Source organism: Ptychodera flava, chromosome 7 (genome assembly GCF_041260155.1).
Source record: "Ptychodera flava strain L36383 chromosome 7, AS_Pfla_20210202, whole genome shotgun sequence".
NCBI classification, from domain to species: Eukaryota; Metazoa; Hemichordata; class Enteropneusta; family Ptychoderidae; genus Ptychodera; species Ptychodera flava.
The window spans coordinates 19,606,675-19,623,982 of record NC_091934.1 but is presented as its reverse complement, the minus strand read 5'-3'; the positions used below and the strand labels follow the sequence as shown (position 1 = coordinate 19,623,982).

At 36.4% G+C, this 17,308-nt stretch overlaps 4 protein-coding genes across 4 annotated transcripts in view; 1 reads left to right on the top strand and 3 right to left on the bottom strand.

Moving 5' to 3' along the window:
* LOC139136967 (uncharacterized) overlaps positions 1-17,308 on the bottom strand; it is a 412,563-nt gene that overhangs the window by 66,021 nt on the left and 329,234 nt on the right. The window lies entirely within an intron of this gene.
* LOC139136367 (uncharacterized) lies at positions 2,959-5,277 on the bottom strand. The gene is made up of 6 exons (XM_070704091.1): positions 5,020-5,277; positions 4,303-4,410; positions 4,043-4,121; positions 3,686-3,828; positions 3,408-3,527; positions 2,959-3,087 (listed from the first exon to the last, which is right to left on the bottom strand). Exons 1-6 carry the CDS (start codon positions 5,170-5,172, stop codon positions 2,959-2,961), a joined length of 732 nt encoding a protein of 243 aa, XP_070560192.1. The 5' UTR covers positions 5,173-5,277.
* On the top strand, positions 6,276-10,094 carry LOC139136963 (uncharacterized). The gene is made up of 4 exons (XM_070704840.1): positions 6,276-6,603; positions 7,255-7,598; positions 7,963-8,194; positions 8,309-10,094. The coding sequence occupies exons 2-4, from the start codon at positions 7,523-7,525 to the stop codon at positions 10,092-10,094; spliced, it is 2,094 nt and encodes a 697-aa protein (XP_070560941.1). The 5' UTR covers positions 6,276-6,603; positions 7,255-7,522.
* On the bottom strand, positions 11,572-15,479 carry LOC139136964 (uncharacterized). Its single transcript, XM_070704841.1, has 4 exons — positions 15,153-15,479; positions 13,082-14,153; positions 12,394-12,637; positions 11,572-11,958 (listed from the first exon to the last, which is right to left on the bottom strand). The coding sequence occupies exons 2-4, from the start codon at positions 14,144-14,146 to the stop codon at positions 11,606-11,608; spliced, it is 1,662 nt and encodes a 553-aa protein (XP_070560942.1). The 5' UTR covers positions 14,147-14,153; positions 15,153-15,479; the 3' UTR covers positions 11,572-11,605.

Sequence of the window (17,308 nt, the reverse complement as noted above, 5' to 3'; positions counted from 1 at the left end):
AACCATGAACGTAGACTGCAAGAGCACTTCCTACATAGCCATCATAAATGCTTTTACAAGGACTGAGACATGAGGTCCATTATTCCTTGCTTTTAATATACTGAATTTTTTTAATGTTTAATATTTTTATCAGCATTTTCTTAAATACACAGTAACATTTTGTAGTTTGGGTACTTTCATATGCCTTGTTATTCATATCAGACACAACAGTGCATCATACTATATGTGTGTTGGTAAGTCTCCTATAAACTGGCTAATACAGTTATCATGTTAGCAAATACCAAAGCATACATACTGTCCTCTGCTAGAACAAGTTTACTTACAGTACAACGTTGGCAAAATTGCACTGACGTGGCACCAGTATGATTCACAACTTCTGACTGTCTAACGTTGTCAGCTTTCACTAGTAGAATTGGTGATACCACTATACTTCTTTATTAAGGTGGGCATTGTACATTACCACCCCTACACTCTCTAAAACTTTCAACTCAGCGACTATTGCCTTGCTAAGTTCCATAGCACCTACTCCTGTGGACCCATTCACAAATGAAATGTTCTCAAGTTTATTATTCTCATCTTTTGGGAGACCTCCTAGCATCAAACACCAAACACTGAGTGGGCTCCATTTCTTTGTGCTACTGCTACCAACATCATCGGAAAACAGAACTATCGGTACTGTAATTACACTCTTACCAAGTCTTTTTGCTGTTTTCTTGATTGGATGAACCATCTATCAATGACTGGACAAACTGCAAAGAAAATAAAAGTATTGTATTTACTAAAGTGAAAACCCTGATAGCAAAATGCACTTAAATTAGATAAGATATGGATAGGGAAAAACTCAGCCTGGACAAACCTTCAAATATATTAAAGGTCTTTTGAAATCAACCCGGTTCAACAGACTAACTAGCTTTCAAGGGTAATATTGTTACACTTGGAACAGAATTGCAACATAAAAGTATACGCGAGTGTTATTTTTTTTATATTTCTATGTGTGGTTTCTGTCGGGGTCATTTTGCTGCACTTAGGCCACGCCCTCAGCAGGGTCCTGCTTGGTGCGCTCTGATGTAAGAATGCTGTTCATTTACATCGAATAGTGGTCTCACACCGCATTATCTCTGGCCCGTATCTGCTAACGCAACAAAGTAAGCCCTGTGTGTGATCAGTGCATTAACCTGCGCACGCTAGCTTTCCGTTTCTCACCAGTAGATTGCCCCGCTAGCACTACATCTGTCAGAAAATAGTTAGAGGACACACACAATTGCATTTTTGCTTTGCCATGTTTAACAATCATGATAACAGAAATGAACATAACTGTTCTATAGACCATCAAGTGTATTTCTGTCAATTTTCACCATGGGTGTTTCACCAGACCCGTAATGCCTGAATCACAATCATTATGCTCCATAAGCTGTATCTTTTGGCTAATTTTTTCAGAACTTTTGACTTTTGGTTTCCCTACACTTTCTGCATTGAATCCCTAATCTGTAATTTAAAAAGAATACTCAAAATTTCAGCATGACAAACGGATTAGGATCAGACATGGTAGTTGATATACAGAAGCAGAATACTGAAAATCTTGCCACAAGTTACAGCCTATGTCGTTAACCCTGACAAGAACTTGTAAATACCTCATGAGAAGTCTCTTTAATCCATTCTCTGTCATCTTCCAACCCACTGTTTCACTGTTACATCACCTTCATAATGACTCCTCAATTGATTGCTGTGAATGGCTATGATCTTATCTGTATGACATACTTTTCGGTCATATCTGTTGCAAAGAATTACTTTCACAAAAATATCAGGCTGCCCACTTTCACAATCCCTGGTGTCATCTGCAGTAGAGTTAGAGAAAAAAAGATCCCGATAGTAACATATATACTGTTGAGAGAGGACAAAACTTAGAAGGAAGACTTAAAGTCAATGTTGATGGTCATAACTAATGTTATGAGAAAAATGAATGATCTGACCATTTGTTACAACCAAACATGAAGTATCGTATACTGAATTGTGGAAGCTAGCAGGATCAATCAACATTATACACTACTATTCAATATGACAAACTTTAAGCTAGAAGTCATTTCTGGTGAAGCAAGCTTCTTTCACTGGAAGAAGCAGTAGTTCAAGCTGGCCCTGTTACAAATGTCATTTTTGATTCTTGAACATGAGTCACTATTGGCCTAGTTTTGAAGTCTTTGAGAAAAAATACAAATAAAATACATTATACCTCGACAAATATTGATGAGATATACCCAAGTTGTAGGGTGCCATTTTGGTCAATCCATACAAAGTCTTTCAAGTAAAACACCTCATCGTTTACTTCTACCATTGGCGTATGAAACCTACGGTTGAGATGCCATTTCTTTGCTTCATACATTTCCCTAATTTGATATACATTGAGAAAATAGATATTAAGACATAGCATAGTGACATATTCCTGGTTTTATGAGAGATCAAGAAAACACCCACAGAAAGTCATCTTGTTAAGAGATATAAAGTCCAATTATATCAAGGCTATAGTTTTGGAATGAGAAAAAAAGGCATCAACTGCACTTGACTCACAAGGGATTACCTGTGAATGTTTCCATTGTGAGTCTAATCCAGTTAATTCCTATATTGTTTCTCTCTGGCTGTGGCTGGTTTGCAATACTATTTTTTCACAAGTTGCCTTCATTGTTGAAAACTGATGTTAAAAAAATAAAGTTTTGTTGGACTCAATTCCACAGAAGGTAAATGGAATGTCAAAAATATCAACAATTCAAATGTTAACATCTGCTCTTGCATCCAGTGTGCAGAGCTAGCATGTTTGAGAACACATTAGAAATAATGTACATGACTTAATGAACAGCACTATCAGAGAATACAATCACTTACTCTGCTGTGTGTTGATTAATATTACGACAAATTTATGAAGGCAAATTCTCTAAGGAACTAAATAAATGTACCTCTCAACATACCTTATGACATTATTAGTTGCAATTTTGGGTAATGAGAAAGCAGACCAGATGTACTTGGTGTTGCCATTTTGGTTCTGATAATGTCAATCACAGACAAAGAATAATACTCCTGTCCCTTAGTGTCTACAAACTGTGAAGAAAAATAATTTAAAATTGATAAAAGCAGTATTATTTAAAGAATAGCATTGTTTACAAAACTTACATCATCTACATTATGCTCATTTTTCAATACCTAAAAATAAACTTCATCGTGCCTTTATACACTTCTACACCTACATTAAGCACAATTGACCGTTTGCATTATTTCTTCATTAAATATTCTTGTAGATACATAACTCTATTTATGAAGTAATCATTCATACAACATCATTTATAGTTAGGGAACCATACATTCCAACAAGGATGTGCAATTTAAGACATACATATCTAGAACCATAATGGCAAACATACCAAAGTTGGTTCTAGCTTTCCTGGTAGATCAGCTAGATGCTGCTTCACCTGATACAAACTAGGTGTTGTCATATCTCTTTTCTGCAATAGATACCAAATGTACTTCAAATTTGTTTCTCCCTGTTGAAAAAAAACAAACAACGACACATAAATATTTATCTCTACAAATGACTCAAGTTAAAGGCTAATTAAGAACAGTTTCATGGATTTTTTTCAATTTCAATGAACATTAGCTAAACTGTACAAAGTGAGCACATTACTATACTCGGTTTATTTACCAATGGACGAGGAGCACATAAAAGGCATGCCAGTTCTGCATAGTGTTCATCTTTAAATGGGTACCAGTCATTGCTGGGACTCAATGTTTCATCATTGACATCCTCATCATCTGCACACAGTGACACATCATCCTCTTCATAATCTATAAATAATAGAATTGATGAAAAGAGAGAAAGGATTGAATCAAAAACAGAAATTTTGCAGAAAATGTGATGCAACTCCTTGTTCTGACAAAGCTTTTTAGAGATTGTGTATTTTATGTTTTCAGTAACTGTAAAGATTAAAGAATAAAATCAAAACAACAGCTGACTATGTACGGTTACACATAGGATACTTTTCACATTAATTATACTCACATTCATTCCATTGACTCATCTTTTCCAAAGCTGAATGATCATGGAAATCATCATGTTCTTCTTCATAGCAATTGTTGATCTGTATGTGCAAAACAAGTCTTATGTGTTAGAGATACCCCAAAATTTTCATACAAATGTAACTTTGGTTACTACAGATTAACCTATGACATTCCTTAACAGAGAAAATGATGATATGAAAAGCTCAAATATTGGAAGTAGTCAATTCAAAAACAAATGTCTGCATTGCAATAATGACATACCAAGGAAAAAATCACTGGATCATGTGAAGATGTAACAGCTGTTGATGTTGTTGGTGAACTTTGTGTGACAGTTAAATTTGTAGTCGTTGTACAAAAGCGTTTTGTGATCTGAAAACAGAAAAAAAATGTTATATATATATATATATATATATATATATATATATATATATATATATATATATATATATATAATATACATATACATATATCATATGTTTATAATATACCATATATATACAATAGAGTGTTATACATTATGACAGAAATTACTTAAAATACAAAGTAATTACATCTGTTCACCAGGTTTCAAAGTTTCATCCACCCTGCAATTTTTAAACAGACAGAACTGAAAAATTCTTAGTTGTACACTCACTCTAACTCACATGGTTAGGACGTCAAATTATATTGTTTTCTCGGTGGTTTTAGATTTTGATAAGCACTACTTGTTTTGGTGACAAAATTTTGAAAGCAACTCAGAGTGTTTGTTTAACAGCGTAGATTTGTCAGCATTGATAATACACATGTAGCTCTCTGATAGATAACATTGCTTTTGTTCTACGAGTTGCTTATCAGCTTTATGTGATAAAAAAACTGATTAACTTATTTTGTTTGAAATCCAAAGAAACAAAGCACTACTACTTTGTTACTATTCAATATCAACCACAAACACAATTTAAAAAAAAAAAGAGCTAGAGGACTAGCTCTAGATATAATTACCTGTTCTTGAATTCCTTCTAAACAATCAGCAGGATTTACCCTGAGTAGATGTTCCTGATGTCTGTGTCTTTTGGTTGCACCATGTCGTTCTAAATATCTTCTTGATGCAAAAGACAAGCTACACACAGTACAATTATGACTTTGTCGTGACATGACTTGAGTCTTGTTGATTCTGAGGTTTTCATAAAAATCAAACCAAAAAAGAAGTATTCTGTGATTTCATCTTAAAGTAACACTGACTAACTACAAAAATACATTATCTTTCCAATAAAACTTCAAATGCACTATTGAACAAAGAAGTGGTTTAAAGGACCATCTTTATATCAATGTCAAATTCCTAGAAATTACATCACCTCTTTCCAAACAAAAGGAAAGAATTCTGGAAGGTCACAATCCATTTTTTTATTAGGTAGGATATACAACTACAATTTTAAGTATGCTAAACCTTACACTAAGCCTGACCTTAATTCTAAACCCTACCAAAGGTTATATTTGGTGTGCTTCTTCCAAGGAAGTCTATGATCACAGTCATTTCCCAGTATGAAGGGCCTATAGGAAGGTTTACCAGTCAAAATACACCTAAAGAAGAATTTGGTTCAGACACAAATGCAAAATATATACAAAAGCCTGATGCGGAACTTTGAATTGAACACCGTATGAACACAAATACTCATCCCCAGATTAATCATGGTAAGAGGGTGAGATTCAACATGGGGCTATATTTGGTTCCATGGACTCAATGAAAGACAGTTAACTTGCAACTTTTCCAACCATCCCAGAACCAACTCGCTAGATTCAAACTCAAGCTTTGTTTGAAATGTACATGAAGTAACACAGGGGACCCATAAATTTGTTTGTTGTTGTTGTTGTTGTTGTTGTTGTTGTTGTTGTGTAGAGTGTATGTTTGGAGAGAGTTTTGAATGCATTAGGTCAAATAATGATGGTGTCCTTGTAGTGTTTCCTTATGACATCTACATCAAGTTTGAAACAACACCAGCCTTTACAGTTGTTATATTCGTTGAATCTTATTAATCTACACGAACAACAACGACCACAGAAAGACTAATATAAACATAAATAACTAATCAAAATAAAAACAAAAAACATTACATGTAAGCAAACTGTGGGTCTCCTGTGATAGTAATAAAATTTAATCAGGTGTTAAATATTCTTATCATTGAGTTGTAATTTTTTACGGAGTGACTAGCCCTGCGTGTAGTGCTGTGTTCGCGGTGTCCTATAATAGCGATGTATAGGTCAGCACTGCGTTAACGCCATCTTGATAACTGAACTGCACTGTGGGATATGTTGACTTCCGTTTGAGGGGGAGTAATTAGCTAGTCTTGCGTCATTGTTGTTATTGTACGCGTAGAGGTCAATCGGTGTTCCTGAACAGCTGATTGTGAAAACAATCTCGCCGGTCTTGCTCTGTCTTGCTCCGTTTTCTCAACATTAGCAGTGGCGGTTGTGGTGTCATAATTAAAAGCAGTGAAGACTGTTTATGTACGTTTCCAAGTAAACTTCTAAATTGTAGTCTTTTGAAGGACGGGTTTCCCGCGCCGATCGTGGCAGACGATTTCGTCGGTGAGTACTAAAATTTTATATAGTGTGCATAGCGCAATCGTACCGTGTCATTGCGGGTTTTCACCCATGATAAACCTGTTATACTTCGTTTTTGTTACTTATCATCGGAATGCACCTGCAAACTGCTATGACATCTAAATTTTTAAGATCGATGTCCTTGAAGTTCGTTTTCTCAACCTTAAGTTGGCATCTTTTTGTCTCGTCGATCAAGAATTCCCCTTTCAGATGGAAGCACTTTGACTATTCGAAATGTTTAGTGGGTATACAAAATTTATAACTTCCAGAAGTACAGCTGAACTCAAACCATACTACCATGGCTCTGTGTGCATGACTCTTCAGCCAGCTGCAGTGTTCAATTACGTCACTTTTAGGCATTACTCTTATTAGAAAGTCACAGTTTATCATGTGACAATATTTCAATTTTGAATTTGGTTGACTGAATCCAGATATAATTTTGATAATAAACATAATACTAGTATTTACAATGACTTGTGAATTTACAGATCATCTTGCGTCTATTTTCTGTGGAGGCTATCAGTAAAACTGTTCTTAGCTGGACTCCATTTAGTAGTGTATGAATTTGATGTGTCATTTTTAATCTTGTAAAGGTACATTGTTCAATGATTAAGTGTTTTCCAATTTTATTTGCAGTGTTTAGAATGGCTGACTGTGGAGAGTTTACTCTTGAACATTTTCGTGAATACAAGGTTTCTGAACTTAAAAAGTATCTTGGCCAACGGAAAATAAGAGCAGATGGATGTCAGGGAGAGTTAGCAGTTCTGGCCTTTTGGGCATGGAAGTTGAAAATTCCAGTAAATCCATCACAAATAGAGACTGAGAGACGAAGTCAGAGACGGCTGACAGAAATACTGACAACAGATTGTGGGCAGGTTTTACCGAACCCAGAAACAGTTACAGAATGGCACCAAGATATCAGGGAAACCCCCCCCCACTAACATATGGAGACATGTATAATTACCTTGTTAATACTCCAGGTAAATGTATATTGATTACTCTTGTTTTAGTATGGACAGTTGTTGATTCAGACTGTTTCATTAATTTCTAGCATAACAAATGTTTTCTTCAGTGATGGTAATTGATATGATATCTTTCTTCATAGAGAGTAGCATAACTTTTCTTTTTGAATGACAATATAAATTGCTAACTTATCATCATGCCATTTATCCTCTGTTAGTCCAAACTTTCAAACCTACCGTCATTTACTCAGGGTGTCTCTGTACATTTTGATGTCTTAATGTTTCTATTCATGTCTTGCACCATGGTTTTTGTATGTATTGAGTAACTTTTTGGTACAAGGATATTAATCATGTTGACGAACTATTTCATCTCCCATGTTAGGTTTCTATACAGCAGACAGACTGAAAGCATACCGTTCCCTGGATGCATATCAGTTTTTCTTCAATGGCTTCGTCAATAAAGTCAACATCCACAAAGTAGCAGCCACATCATATATTTATTTGAAAACAACTGTAAGAAGGTCACAGGCTGCTAGTGATCCTTACCATGTCTGGGTAGTTGTCAACAGTGAAGATCTAACAATCAAGGGAGCTCGCTGTCAGTGTATGGCAGGGTAAGCATATTACATTTCTCAGTCAATTTTACATGAAAATGTACTCCATGTGTCCAATTGAGATGCTATCATTTCAACATATTTAGGCCACTCTACCTTCTTTTTATATTACAGGTTAGGGGAAGTGTGCACCCATGTTGCTGCATTACTCTTCAAGGTCGTAGCAGCTACTGAAAATGGCCTTAATAGAAACCAAACGTGTACTGATATGTCCTGTACATGGAACGACGATTTTTCAGTCAAAACACGCCCAGCTCTGTTGAAGGAGATCAACTTCCAACATCCAAAGTACAATAACAAAATCAAAACATCTATTAAGCCAGTCCGCATTCCTAGTTCACCATCTGACTCAGGGTCTGATGATGATATTTGGGATGCTCTGTGTGAAATTCCAGGTTCCTCAGTTGCTCTTCATTTGATTCAACCTCAACGATATGCAGATACCAATGACGTCTTTTTTAATGGCGTTTCAGAGGAAATTCAAGTAGAAAGTACACCATCATTACAACAAGTCTCTACTGCAAATACAGTTATAGATGCAGCTAAACAGTATGTGTCACAAAGTGAACAGTGCATCACAGATGAGGGCATTTTTAACTACATCAAAAACAATATGACCCATCAACAGGCAAGTGCATTAAACAATGCTACTATGGAACAAGCTGAAAGTGAACTGTGGCATGACCATAGAAAATATAGAATCACTGCCACAAAAATGCATAGTATTAATCGCTTCATTGAACGCAAGGGTCTTTTACCATCCAAGTCCATCATGATGTCCGTAAAAGGTCAAACAACATTCAGCAGCTTACATCCACCATTGGCCATCAAATGGGGAAGAGAAAAAGAGGATGTTGCAGTACAAATGTACAAAAAAGCCATGTCCACACACCACAACAACTTGGTAGTCACAAGATGTGGATTGACTGTGCCAGTGGATGACTCTCACCTTGGCGTATCCCCAGATAGGATTGCGAGCTGTGACTGCTGCATGACACGTGTCATTGAGTGTAAATGCCCATACAGTGCCAGAGATATCCTACCACAGAAGGCCATAGGACGGACAGTCCAGTATGTCTCTGAAAATAGTGATGGCACGTACAGCTTGGTACCAACACATCCCTATTACACTCAAATACAAGCACAGATGGGTATTCTCAACATTAAATCATGTGACTTTGTTGTATATACCAAGCTTGGTTTGCTTGTCATACCTGTGCCATTCAATGAAATTTTCTGGCAGAGAGTTAAAGAAAATGTAGATAAGTTCTATCTCAGACATGTTATTCCAGCCATTAAGGAAGAATTGCTACTGCCAGAAATTTCAACACATCCTTCTCCAGACAGCCCTTCAGCAACATGTGAATTTAGCAACAGAATGCATGTAGCTCCAACCAGCCCTGATAACATAGTTCAGTCTGATAACCTTGACACAACTACTGAACATGTTGAGATTTCAACTGTAGCCAGTCTTGCCTCCGAAGGATTGCAAGCGGTTATGCCAGTCTCTTCTGATGATGCTTTGACCAGTCAACGAGGGAACACATCTACTCTGCAAAGCCATCCACTAACAAACCAGCAAGACACCAACAAGTCTACTCCAAGCAACTCCCAGCAACATGAAGCCTTGGAGCCATCAACCAGCGCCACCAGTAATTCATCACATATACAACAGAAAATGAATCAAGAACACAAAAGCAGCAGACCTTCCATCTGTACCAAGCCAACGAAGAGAAAACGAAGATGTGTGTGGCCATGTGGTGTTTGTGGGCAGTCAGTGAAAAACAATGCAGTAGCTTGTGACGGATGTAGTATTTGGTATCATTTCAAATGTGTAGGCCTCACTGGTAAAGAAACTTACCTTCAAAGTGATGACTGGTTCTGCCATGATTGCAAATAAAATTGATTACTTTGTGCTATTCACATTACAGATACAAAAAATATATAGTTTTCTTCATTAACATATTTATTGCCAAAAATATATGGTATACAAATTGAATGTATGATCATAATATGTTTGTATCAATACTCCTGTAGCAATATAGCTTTAAGTTACAACAAAAGACAGTGACTATATTGTTCTCTTTTTAAATTATTTAAATGACATAAAAAACACAGTGGTCTTTAAAAATATTGCATGAAAATAGCATATGTAAACTTTTAATAACTTACCTTTGAAATGAAGTTTAGTACAAGAACACATTTGTCATATCTGTTTGCATGATGTGGTCTCCTGCCCCAAGGGTACATAGTCCTTTGTTTGGACAATAATGTCTTTGTTTCATGCCTTTCTTACACAGTTTTCACTCAAAATATTTAGATTTATTGGCAAATGATTATCAAATGCTTTATTTCTATCTTAGACAAAAATTTGCTAAAAATGGAACAATTTTCATCATCGGATGGCGCATTGATATATTTATACTACTATGATGCAGTTTATCATTAATTTTTTTTCTGTACAATTTTCCAAAAATAAGGTTTTCTATGCAAACATGAATTTTCAACATTTTTATATCAAAAAGTTGTCAAGTTGAAAATAGTTACGGTTGACTTTCAGTCCCATGATGACTATCACGACGTGATCAACCATTTACCATTGAATCCTATGGAGCGTGCATCATTCAATATTCGAGGCATGTGATAAAGTCCTCTTTTATTTGAACTCTTAACTTGCATATTGAACTTCAGTGAAATTCTCTGGAACTCAAACCTGCTCAGTCTACATTGCTAAATTATGACAGAATTGTTTTGATGGTAATATGTCTTTCTGTTTCCCAATTTTGAATAATACTAATAATAATACTAATACTAATAATACTAATACTAATACTAATACTAATACTAATATTTTATTGTTGTACACCACATTCAGAAAGTGCAGTAAGGCAAAAACTGCGAAACTCAAAGATGCAACTGTCGACACACACTTGATGAAGCTGTTGCTGGTGTTGGGGAATTAAAGTATACAAGAAGGAAACTTCACATGTGGTAGTTTATCTTTGTGAGTTAGATATACATGAACTTTTCTCTGTCATTCAAATCAAGAAAGCCAGGATTATACAAACTTTAGGAAAAAAACAGAATTCTCGATAAGTTCCGTAGTTTGGATATTCTCTTACACAAAGTGAAATTCATAGTCAACTGAAGACTTACAATGTTTGAAGAATGTTGCAGGAACTTTTGGAATTGACCTTCTACCCAATTCTCTTTGAAGGTTGTGATCCGAAATTATTACTTTTGTTAGCAACTTCCTGTAGGTAAAAGACATTAAATCTAACAAGTATCTTTCAAATTCAAAACAATGAGATGATCAACCTTTTTTCCAAAAGTGAATATAATTGAATGAGCCTCAATAAAAGTAAAGAAGGAGCATGAGTACTAATGAACAGAATATGAGGAATTGTACAATCAACAATATTCAAGTTCTGACTGTACCTGGTCTACTACCAACGGTGGCAGCAGATTTGTTATTGCCGCACAAACCGTAATAATGTCATTTAGTAAATGTATTCTTTTTAAGGGGAACACTCCCTGAAGGATCCGAAAGCGTTTTATTCGTTCAATCGCTCTTTCAACGTGAATCCTCAGGTATGAAATCTGCCTACCACGCTCAATTTCCTTTTGACTAAGCTGAGTCTTTCCTCTGGTGAATGGAGGGATGTTTAATGTGCAACCTCGTAAAGCTAGAAGATCGCCAATATCAAAGCCACGGTCAGCCATCACTTGATCACCATATTCTAATTTATCCATAAATTCGGTCTCTGTGGAAAAAAGGAGTTAATTGAATTCCTTTCATAATTTTGGTATATAACATTCATAGATAAAGTTGTCTGAAATTACACATTTCCTTTAAAACAACTACTGAGTATACAGCTGTTATAATTATCTTCCAAAGTTCATATAAAGAAAATAGGAGGCAGTGCACCTCTTATCACACCAAACCACATATATTCTCTCTCTCTCTCTCTCTCTCTCTCTCTCTCTCTCTCTCTCTCTCTCTCTCTCACACACACACACACACACACACACATATACAGACATAGACACACTAAACACTAATCCATCAATTCATATATTCATCTATTCATTCATTGGTAGAAAAGTAACTATATCATTACCAATACAATCTGCTGCTTAATATTGTTGTAAAGTTTACGGTGAATCTACTGCATACAGGCAATGCAATATAAACTTACCACTTTGTTCAACAATGTGCCGATCAGATGCCCTTCCTCCCCAAACTTGTGACAACGTTGATATACCTCCAGTAGGTGAGATGCCAACCAAAAACTTAGCAGTATTGTGGTGTTTATAGTTGGAATATGTCTGCTGCCTCGCCACGATATTACTTGGCCGCTCGATAAAAATTTCTGTGCAGTCGATGATTACTCTGGTGGCTGGATATGTTGCTTTAAACTGCTTTGGAAGACATGCTGCAACCTGGAATTAATCAGAGGCAAAATGTTTGAAAAAAGGTAAATCATTTGTAGGGAGTTCAATATCACAGACATGTTGGAGACCAGGCTTCACCAGAGTGTACATAACAAGACACATTACAACCCCCTTGGCTAGGTGTCAACTGTACCAACCTGATATTCCAACAATACTGAGGTACAGACTGAAAGTATCAATATTCTGCAGGCCTGCTCCAGTACTCAAAGACCTCAAACATCTTTAGAATCAGAGATGCTACAGTACCTACACATCTTGGTTTTGACTTTCAATCTGAGACATAACTGTACTGACTATGACAATTTTTTTGAAAAAGGTTTTGTAAGTATTATTGCCACATACTGGTAACAAACACTAGCCCCAGAAAACTGAGAAGATATTAATTCTGCTCTATAATTAATGGCAACATACAAATCAGTTACAACTACATACCTTGTCTTTACTGGGCCATGCAATGAGCTTCTTTAAACATCTTGCCATCAGGGGAATCCATCTATTAATTAAGAGTCTTGTTAAGCTGGTGCTGATTCGAAATCTATCAGCCAAATCCTCATCTAGAAGACCCAGTCTCAACTTCATCAGCACTAGTAAAAATTCATCTTTAAGTGACAACTTTCGCATTGGCCCAGGTTTCTTGCCCTTCATGTACCATGGTTTTCGACTTGATCTTGTGTTTGTGGATAGTTTTGCAGCTCTCTTTTTCATGAACTTCTCAAATACAACATTAAAGGCCTTGTATGACGTTAATCCAGTATAGAAAAGTATTTTTTTATCATTATGGCTTATCTCATTGATACTGAATTTTTGCTTCTGTGTTTGCAAATACTGCAACTTATCTATCTTATTTTTCATTATCTTGATTTTTGTTATAAGTTTCTTAATGACACTTTGTAAATCTTCTTGCTCTGATGACAGACTGTTGAGCAGCGGGGTTGACTTTTTATGTAAGATGCCAGAATTATCTCCAAGTTTACTCATCTCGAGATCTTCTGCCAGAGTGTTTTTTGTGGAGGGGCCGTGGTTATTTACAAAGTAGTCATGATCTTCAATAAACCCATGCATTCTCTTATCAGTCTGAAATATTATATCAGAAGAAATAGTGTCTCTGTTATCTGCATCATCCATACAAGGTTTTGGTTTCTCAATACAACTTTTATCTTCTGAGTTGGCGTGCCGCTTTCGCTTTTTCACTGGTGGTGGAAGACTTGATCGGATGATTGGCCGTCGTTCATGGGTCACTTTTATATCATGGCCCATTTTTAACATAGGGAGTGGGTTTGATTTACTTGGTGCACCATCCAAAAAATGTAAATCACACACCCTTGTGTTATCACTAACGCTGAAAGGTGGGGCTCTTTTGATTAGCTGTAGCCATTTCTGTCGTAGTTCACTTCTCGTTTTCGCTGATGGTATTCGGAAGAATCTGCGTTTTTCTTTAGACCATTTGCTGTTGCTGGTGCAACCAACAACACAACAATGGTGACCTCCTCTTGGCATGATTATTCTGATAAAATATCCAAGAGGGAAATCATTAAAAATATGCACATATCAAAGTGAAGATTGTTGAATGACATATTATTGACTCTTCAATCGTTTTTACTGTCTGAGGTTTACGACACCTGACATTGGTTAGAAACAGTAACACGCTAATCTAAGATAAAATGGAAAGAAAAATTTAAACAGAGATTTATTTATTTATTTATTTATGAACCAACAGGTAGACCCAATTACAGGTTCATTTCATAAAGAAAAGAAAAAAGTTAAAAATGAAAAAGAAAAACAAGAAAATATAACATGACAAATAGGGATGATGAAAACAAAATATAAAGACAAGAAACAAACAAGTAAAAATAGATTACAATTTGTGTAAAAAATCAAGTAGCTGATGTAAATTACATCTAAAATTAATATTATTACCAAAAATATCTAAATTTAGTTCATTAAAAATAGTATTAAAACAGTTTTAGGCTTTGTGAAAACAAATTAGAATATTCTAAAATATTTAATTCTTTGCACTTTGCTAAATATTTTTAAAATATCTTGAAAATTGTCTTTATTGAAACATTAAAAAGAAGCAAGCTTTATCCTTTGTGTATGCCACCAAAGGCATGCACTCTGTAACTATGCAGATGAATAAAAAACTACAAAAGGTTTGAATCATTCTTTGGTTATTGTATATTGATAGAACCATGGAAATAGCAGAGATGGTAGAACCAAATAGGCCTTTCGTTCAGGTTGTCAAAAAACAATGTTTGCTAACAAAGAACCACGCCCTCTTTGCTGCTTTGTCTATTGACTATACTTTTTCAAGAGTCAGCGTTGTGAAATTCTTTTTCAATGTTATAAACGCATCGATCTTAAAAATTTAGATGTCATAGCAGTTTGCAGGTGCATTCCGATGATAAGTAACAAAAACGAAGTATAACAGGTTTATCATGGGTGAAAACCCGCAATGACACGGTACGATTGCGCTATGCACACTATATAAAATTTTAGTACTCACCGACGAAATCGTCTGCCACGATCGGCGCGGGAAACCCGTCCTTCAAAAGACTACAATTTAGAAGTTTACTTGGAAACGTACATAAACAGTCTTCACTGCTTTTAATTATGACACCACAACCGCCACTGCTAATGTTGAGAAAACGGAGCAAGACAGAGCAAGACCGGCGAGATTGTTTTCACAATCAGCTGTTCAGGAACACCGATTGACCTCTACGCGTACAATAACAACAATGACGCAAGACTAGCTAATTACTCCCCCTCAAACGGAAGTCAACATATCCCACAGTGCAGTTCAGTTATCAAGATGGCGTTAACGCAGTGCTGACCTATAGTGGGAGGCTGTGTACAGTAACACGCTGTGTAACAGTAACACCTGGGACACACATACAGCATCGTAAGTAAACGGGCGTCTGTCAGTGGACAAAATTAGCTAAATAAACAGCTCTTCCTCAACTGAAATGAAGAAGCCACTGTTCTGCCATGTAAAAAATTACAAATTAAGATCCTATACGTCAAAAAATCAACATTTTGGATGCAATTTGTGAAAGACGGCTTCGGATCCGTATGCGGTACCGTATATCAACCGATGGGTATCCTATCTGAGTATTTTGGCCGATTCAAGTTGTTATTGTCAAGTTTCGTGAGTCCTGAATATACTGTCTGACAAACCGCATGGAGAATGTGGTCAGACTTAATTTGGAGTCGATGATTTGTCACGATAAGGTACTCATGAAAAGTAAAATTTGGTTTGAGACGAGTGAGTTCTGGACCAGTAGACGGGTTACAAAAGGTGCGAGTGGACGGGTTAGAAACGCTGCGAGTGAACTGGTACTGGTAGTACAGTGGTACTCAACTCAATGAAGAGGACATGTTAATACAGGCACTGATATTTGGAGACTTACTCTTCACCGATGCTGAACTCCCCTGCTCCAATACATCAACTATACGAAATAGGCCTGTTGGATCGAAAATGCGCTTCAAGGCGAATGCGCTGCACGCTGTCGAAAATCGCTGGCCGATAAATTTACTACAGCTCCAAAGCTAGCTCCAAAGCTAGCCTCCTCATCCGGTGAACTTGAACACAGTATTCCCTTACGCCATTGGTTTGAAAGTGTTAAGTGCGCCCCCAAACTAGCTAATCAGCGAATGGGAAACTACGACACACTTATTCACGGCCAGCACTGTAAATAAACAACCACTTTTAGGTGATCGGTCTTGTACTTTTGCACCCGCTCATCCATGAAAAATTCCACGAATTTTTTTACATAAATTCACTTAAATAAAGAAGTATTACTGTGCTTCGTAAGTAAATGAAAAAAATGAGAAATATTAGACTGAAAAATATTCGGAAACAGCGTAAATTTTTGTCATAAACTTGCGAACTACACAGTTTTGTCGTTCATCCGTCACACCTCATTAACCTGAGCTGCTGGGAGGCTGTACGCGGAAAGCGCGCCTATTGGCAATCAGAATGGCGTCTGCGTCTCCAGTCTTCGGCAGTCAGGCGAGAAAACGTCCGCCACTCGAGTTCAGAAACAGCATAGGCCACGATGTCGAAAGACCAAAGAAAAAAAATAAAGAAGACCACCAACGCGAAGAAAGTGAGTATGTTGATTATCAAGTGTAATCATTATTTTGAAAAAATATCAAGGCCTTGACAACAAACAAGAACGCACTATCTGCGGAGTCAAGTTCGAGTATAAACAATACACTGCATAGTGATACCATGGGAATTCCTCGTTATAAAAACCCCGCCCCATCTCGAGGTATTTTGAATATGAATAGCTGTTTGTTGAAGGGGAATCCCCATAACACCGGCGTTCTACAATGGTAAAAGATGAAGTATCAGTCAATATTCTCGCATCATTTCATGTTGATAATAAAAATTAATCATGATAATTTCATAGATCGAGGGACACAAAACAACAACACGAACACAAGAAAACCTGACAAAAATAACACTTTAAAGAGCAGGACGGGCAGTACAAGCGACAGCACGGCAACCACTGGAACCAGTAATAACGCCAGTCTACTTAGAGGAATTTTAGATGCTGTTAAGCAACTCGACACCAAAGTAGAAAGGATAGCGGAGGAACAAAAAAAATATAAATCCATGCTCTTCAAGTCCACCAAACTTCAAAATCAGCAGTTTGA

What these genes read in the sequence shown, in the direction of transcription:
- LOC139136964 (XM_070704841.1), bottom strand. Translation starts at nt 14,146, where the DNA reads ATGCCAAGAGGAGGTCACCATTGTTGTGTTGTTGGTTGCACCAGCAAC. An exon ending in CATGGCCCAGTAAAGACAAG is followed by an intron (nt 12,638 to 13,081) that starts GTATGTAGTTGT and finishes GATTAATTCCAG; the next exon opens with GTTGCAGCATGTCTTCCAAA. An exon ending in GCACATTGTTGAACAAAGTG is followed by an intron (nt 11,959 to 12,393) that starts GTAAGTTTATAT and finishes TTTTTTCCACAG; the next exon opens with AGACCGAATTTATGGATAAA.
- LOC139136367 (XM_070704091.1), bottom strand. Translation starts at nt 5,172, where the DNA reads ATGTCACGACAAAGTCATAATTGTACTGTGTGTAGCTTGTCTTTTGCA. An exon ending in GATGAGTCAATGGAATGAAT is followed by an intron (nt 3,829 to 4,042) that starts GTGAGTATAATT and finishes TATTATTTATAG; the next exon opens with ATTATGAAGAGGATGATGTG. An exon ending in TATGTGCTCCTCGTCCATTG is followed by an intron (nt 3,528 to 3,685) that starts GTAAATAAACCG and finishes TTTTTTCAACAG; the next exon opens with GGAGAAACAAATTTGAAGTA.
- LOC139136963 (XM_070704840.1), top strand. Translation starts at nt 7,523, where the DNA reads ATGGCACCAAGATATCAGGGAAACCCCCCCCCACTAACATATGGAGAC. An exon ending in TTACCTTGTTAATACTCCAG is followed by an intron (nt 7,599 to 7,962) that starts GTAAATGTATAT and finishes CTCCCATGTTAG; the next exon opens with GTTTCTATACAGCAGACAGA. An exon ending in CGCTGTCAGTGTATGGCAGG is followed by an intron (nt 8,195 to 8,308) that starts GTAAGCATATTA and finishes TTTATATTACAG; the next exon opens with GTTAGGGGAAGTGTGCACCC.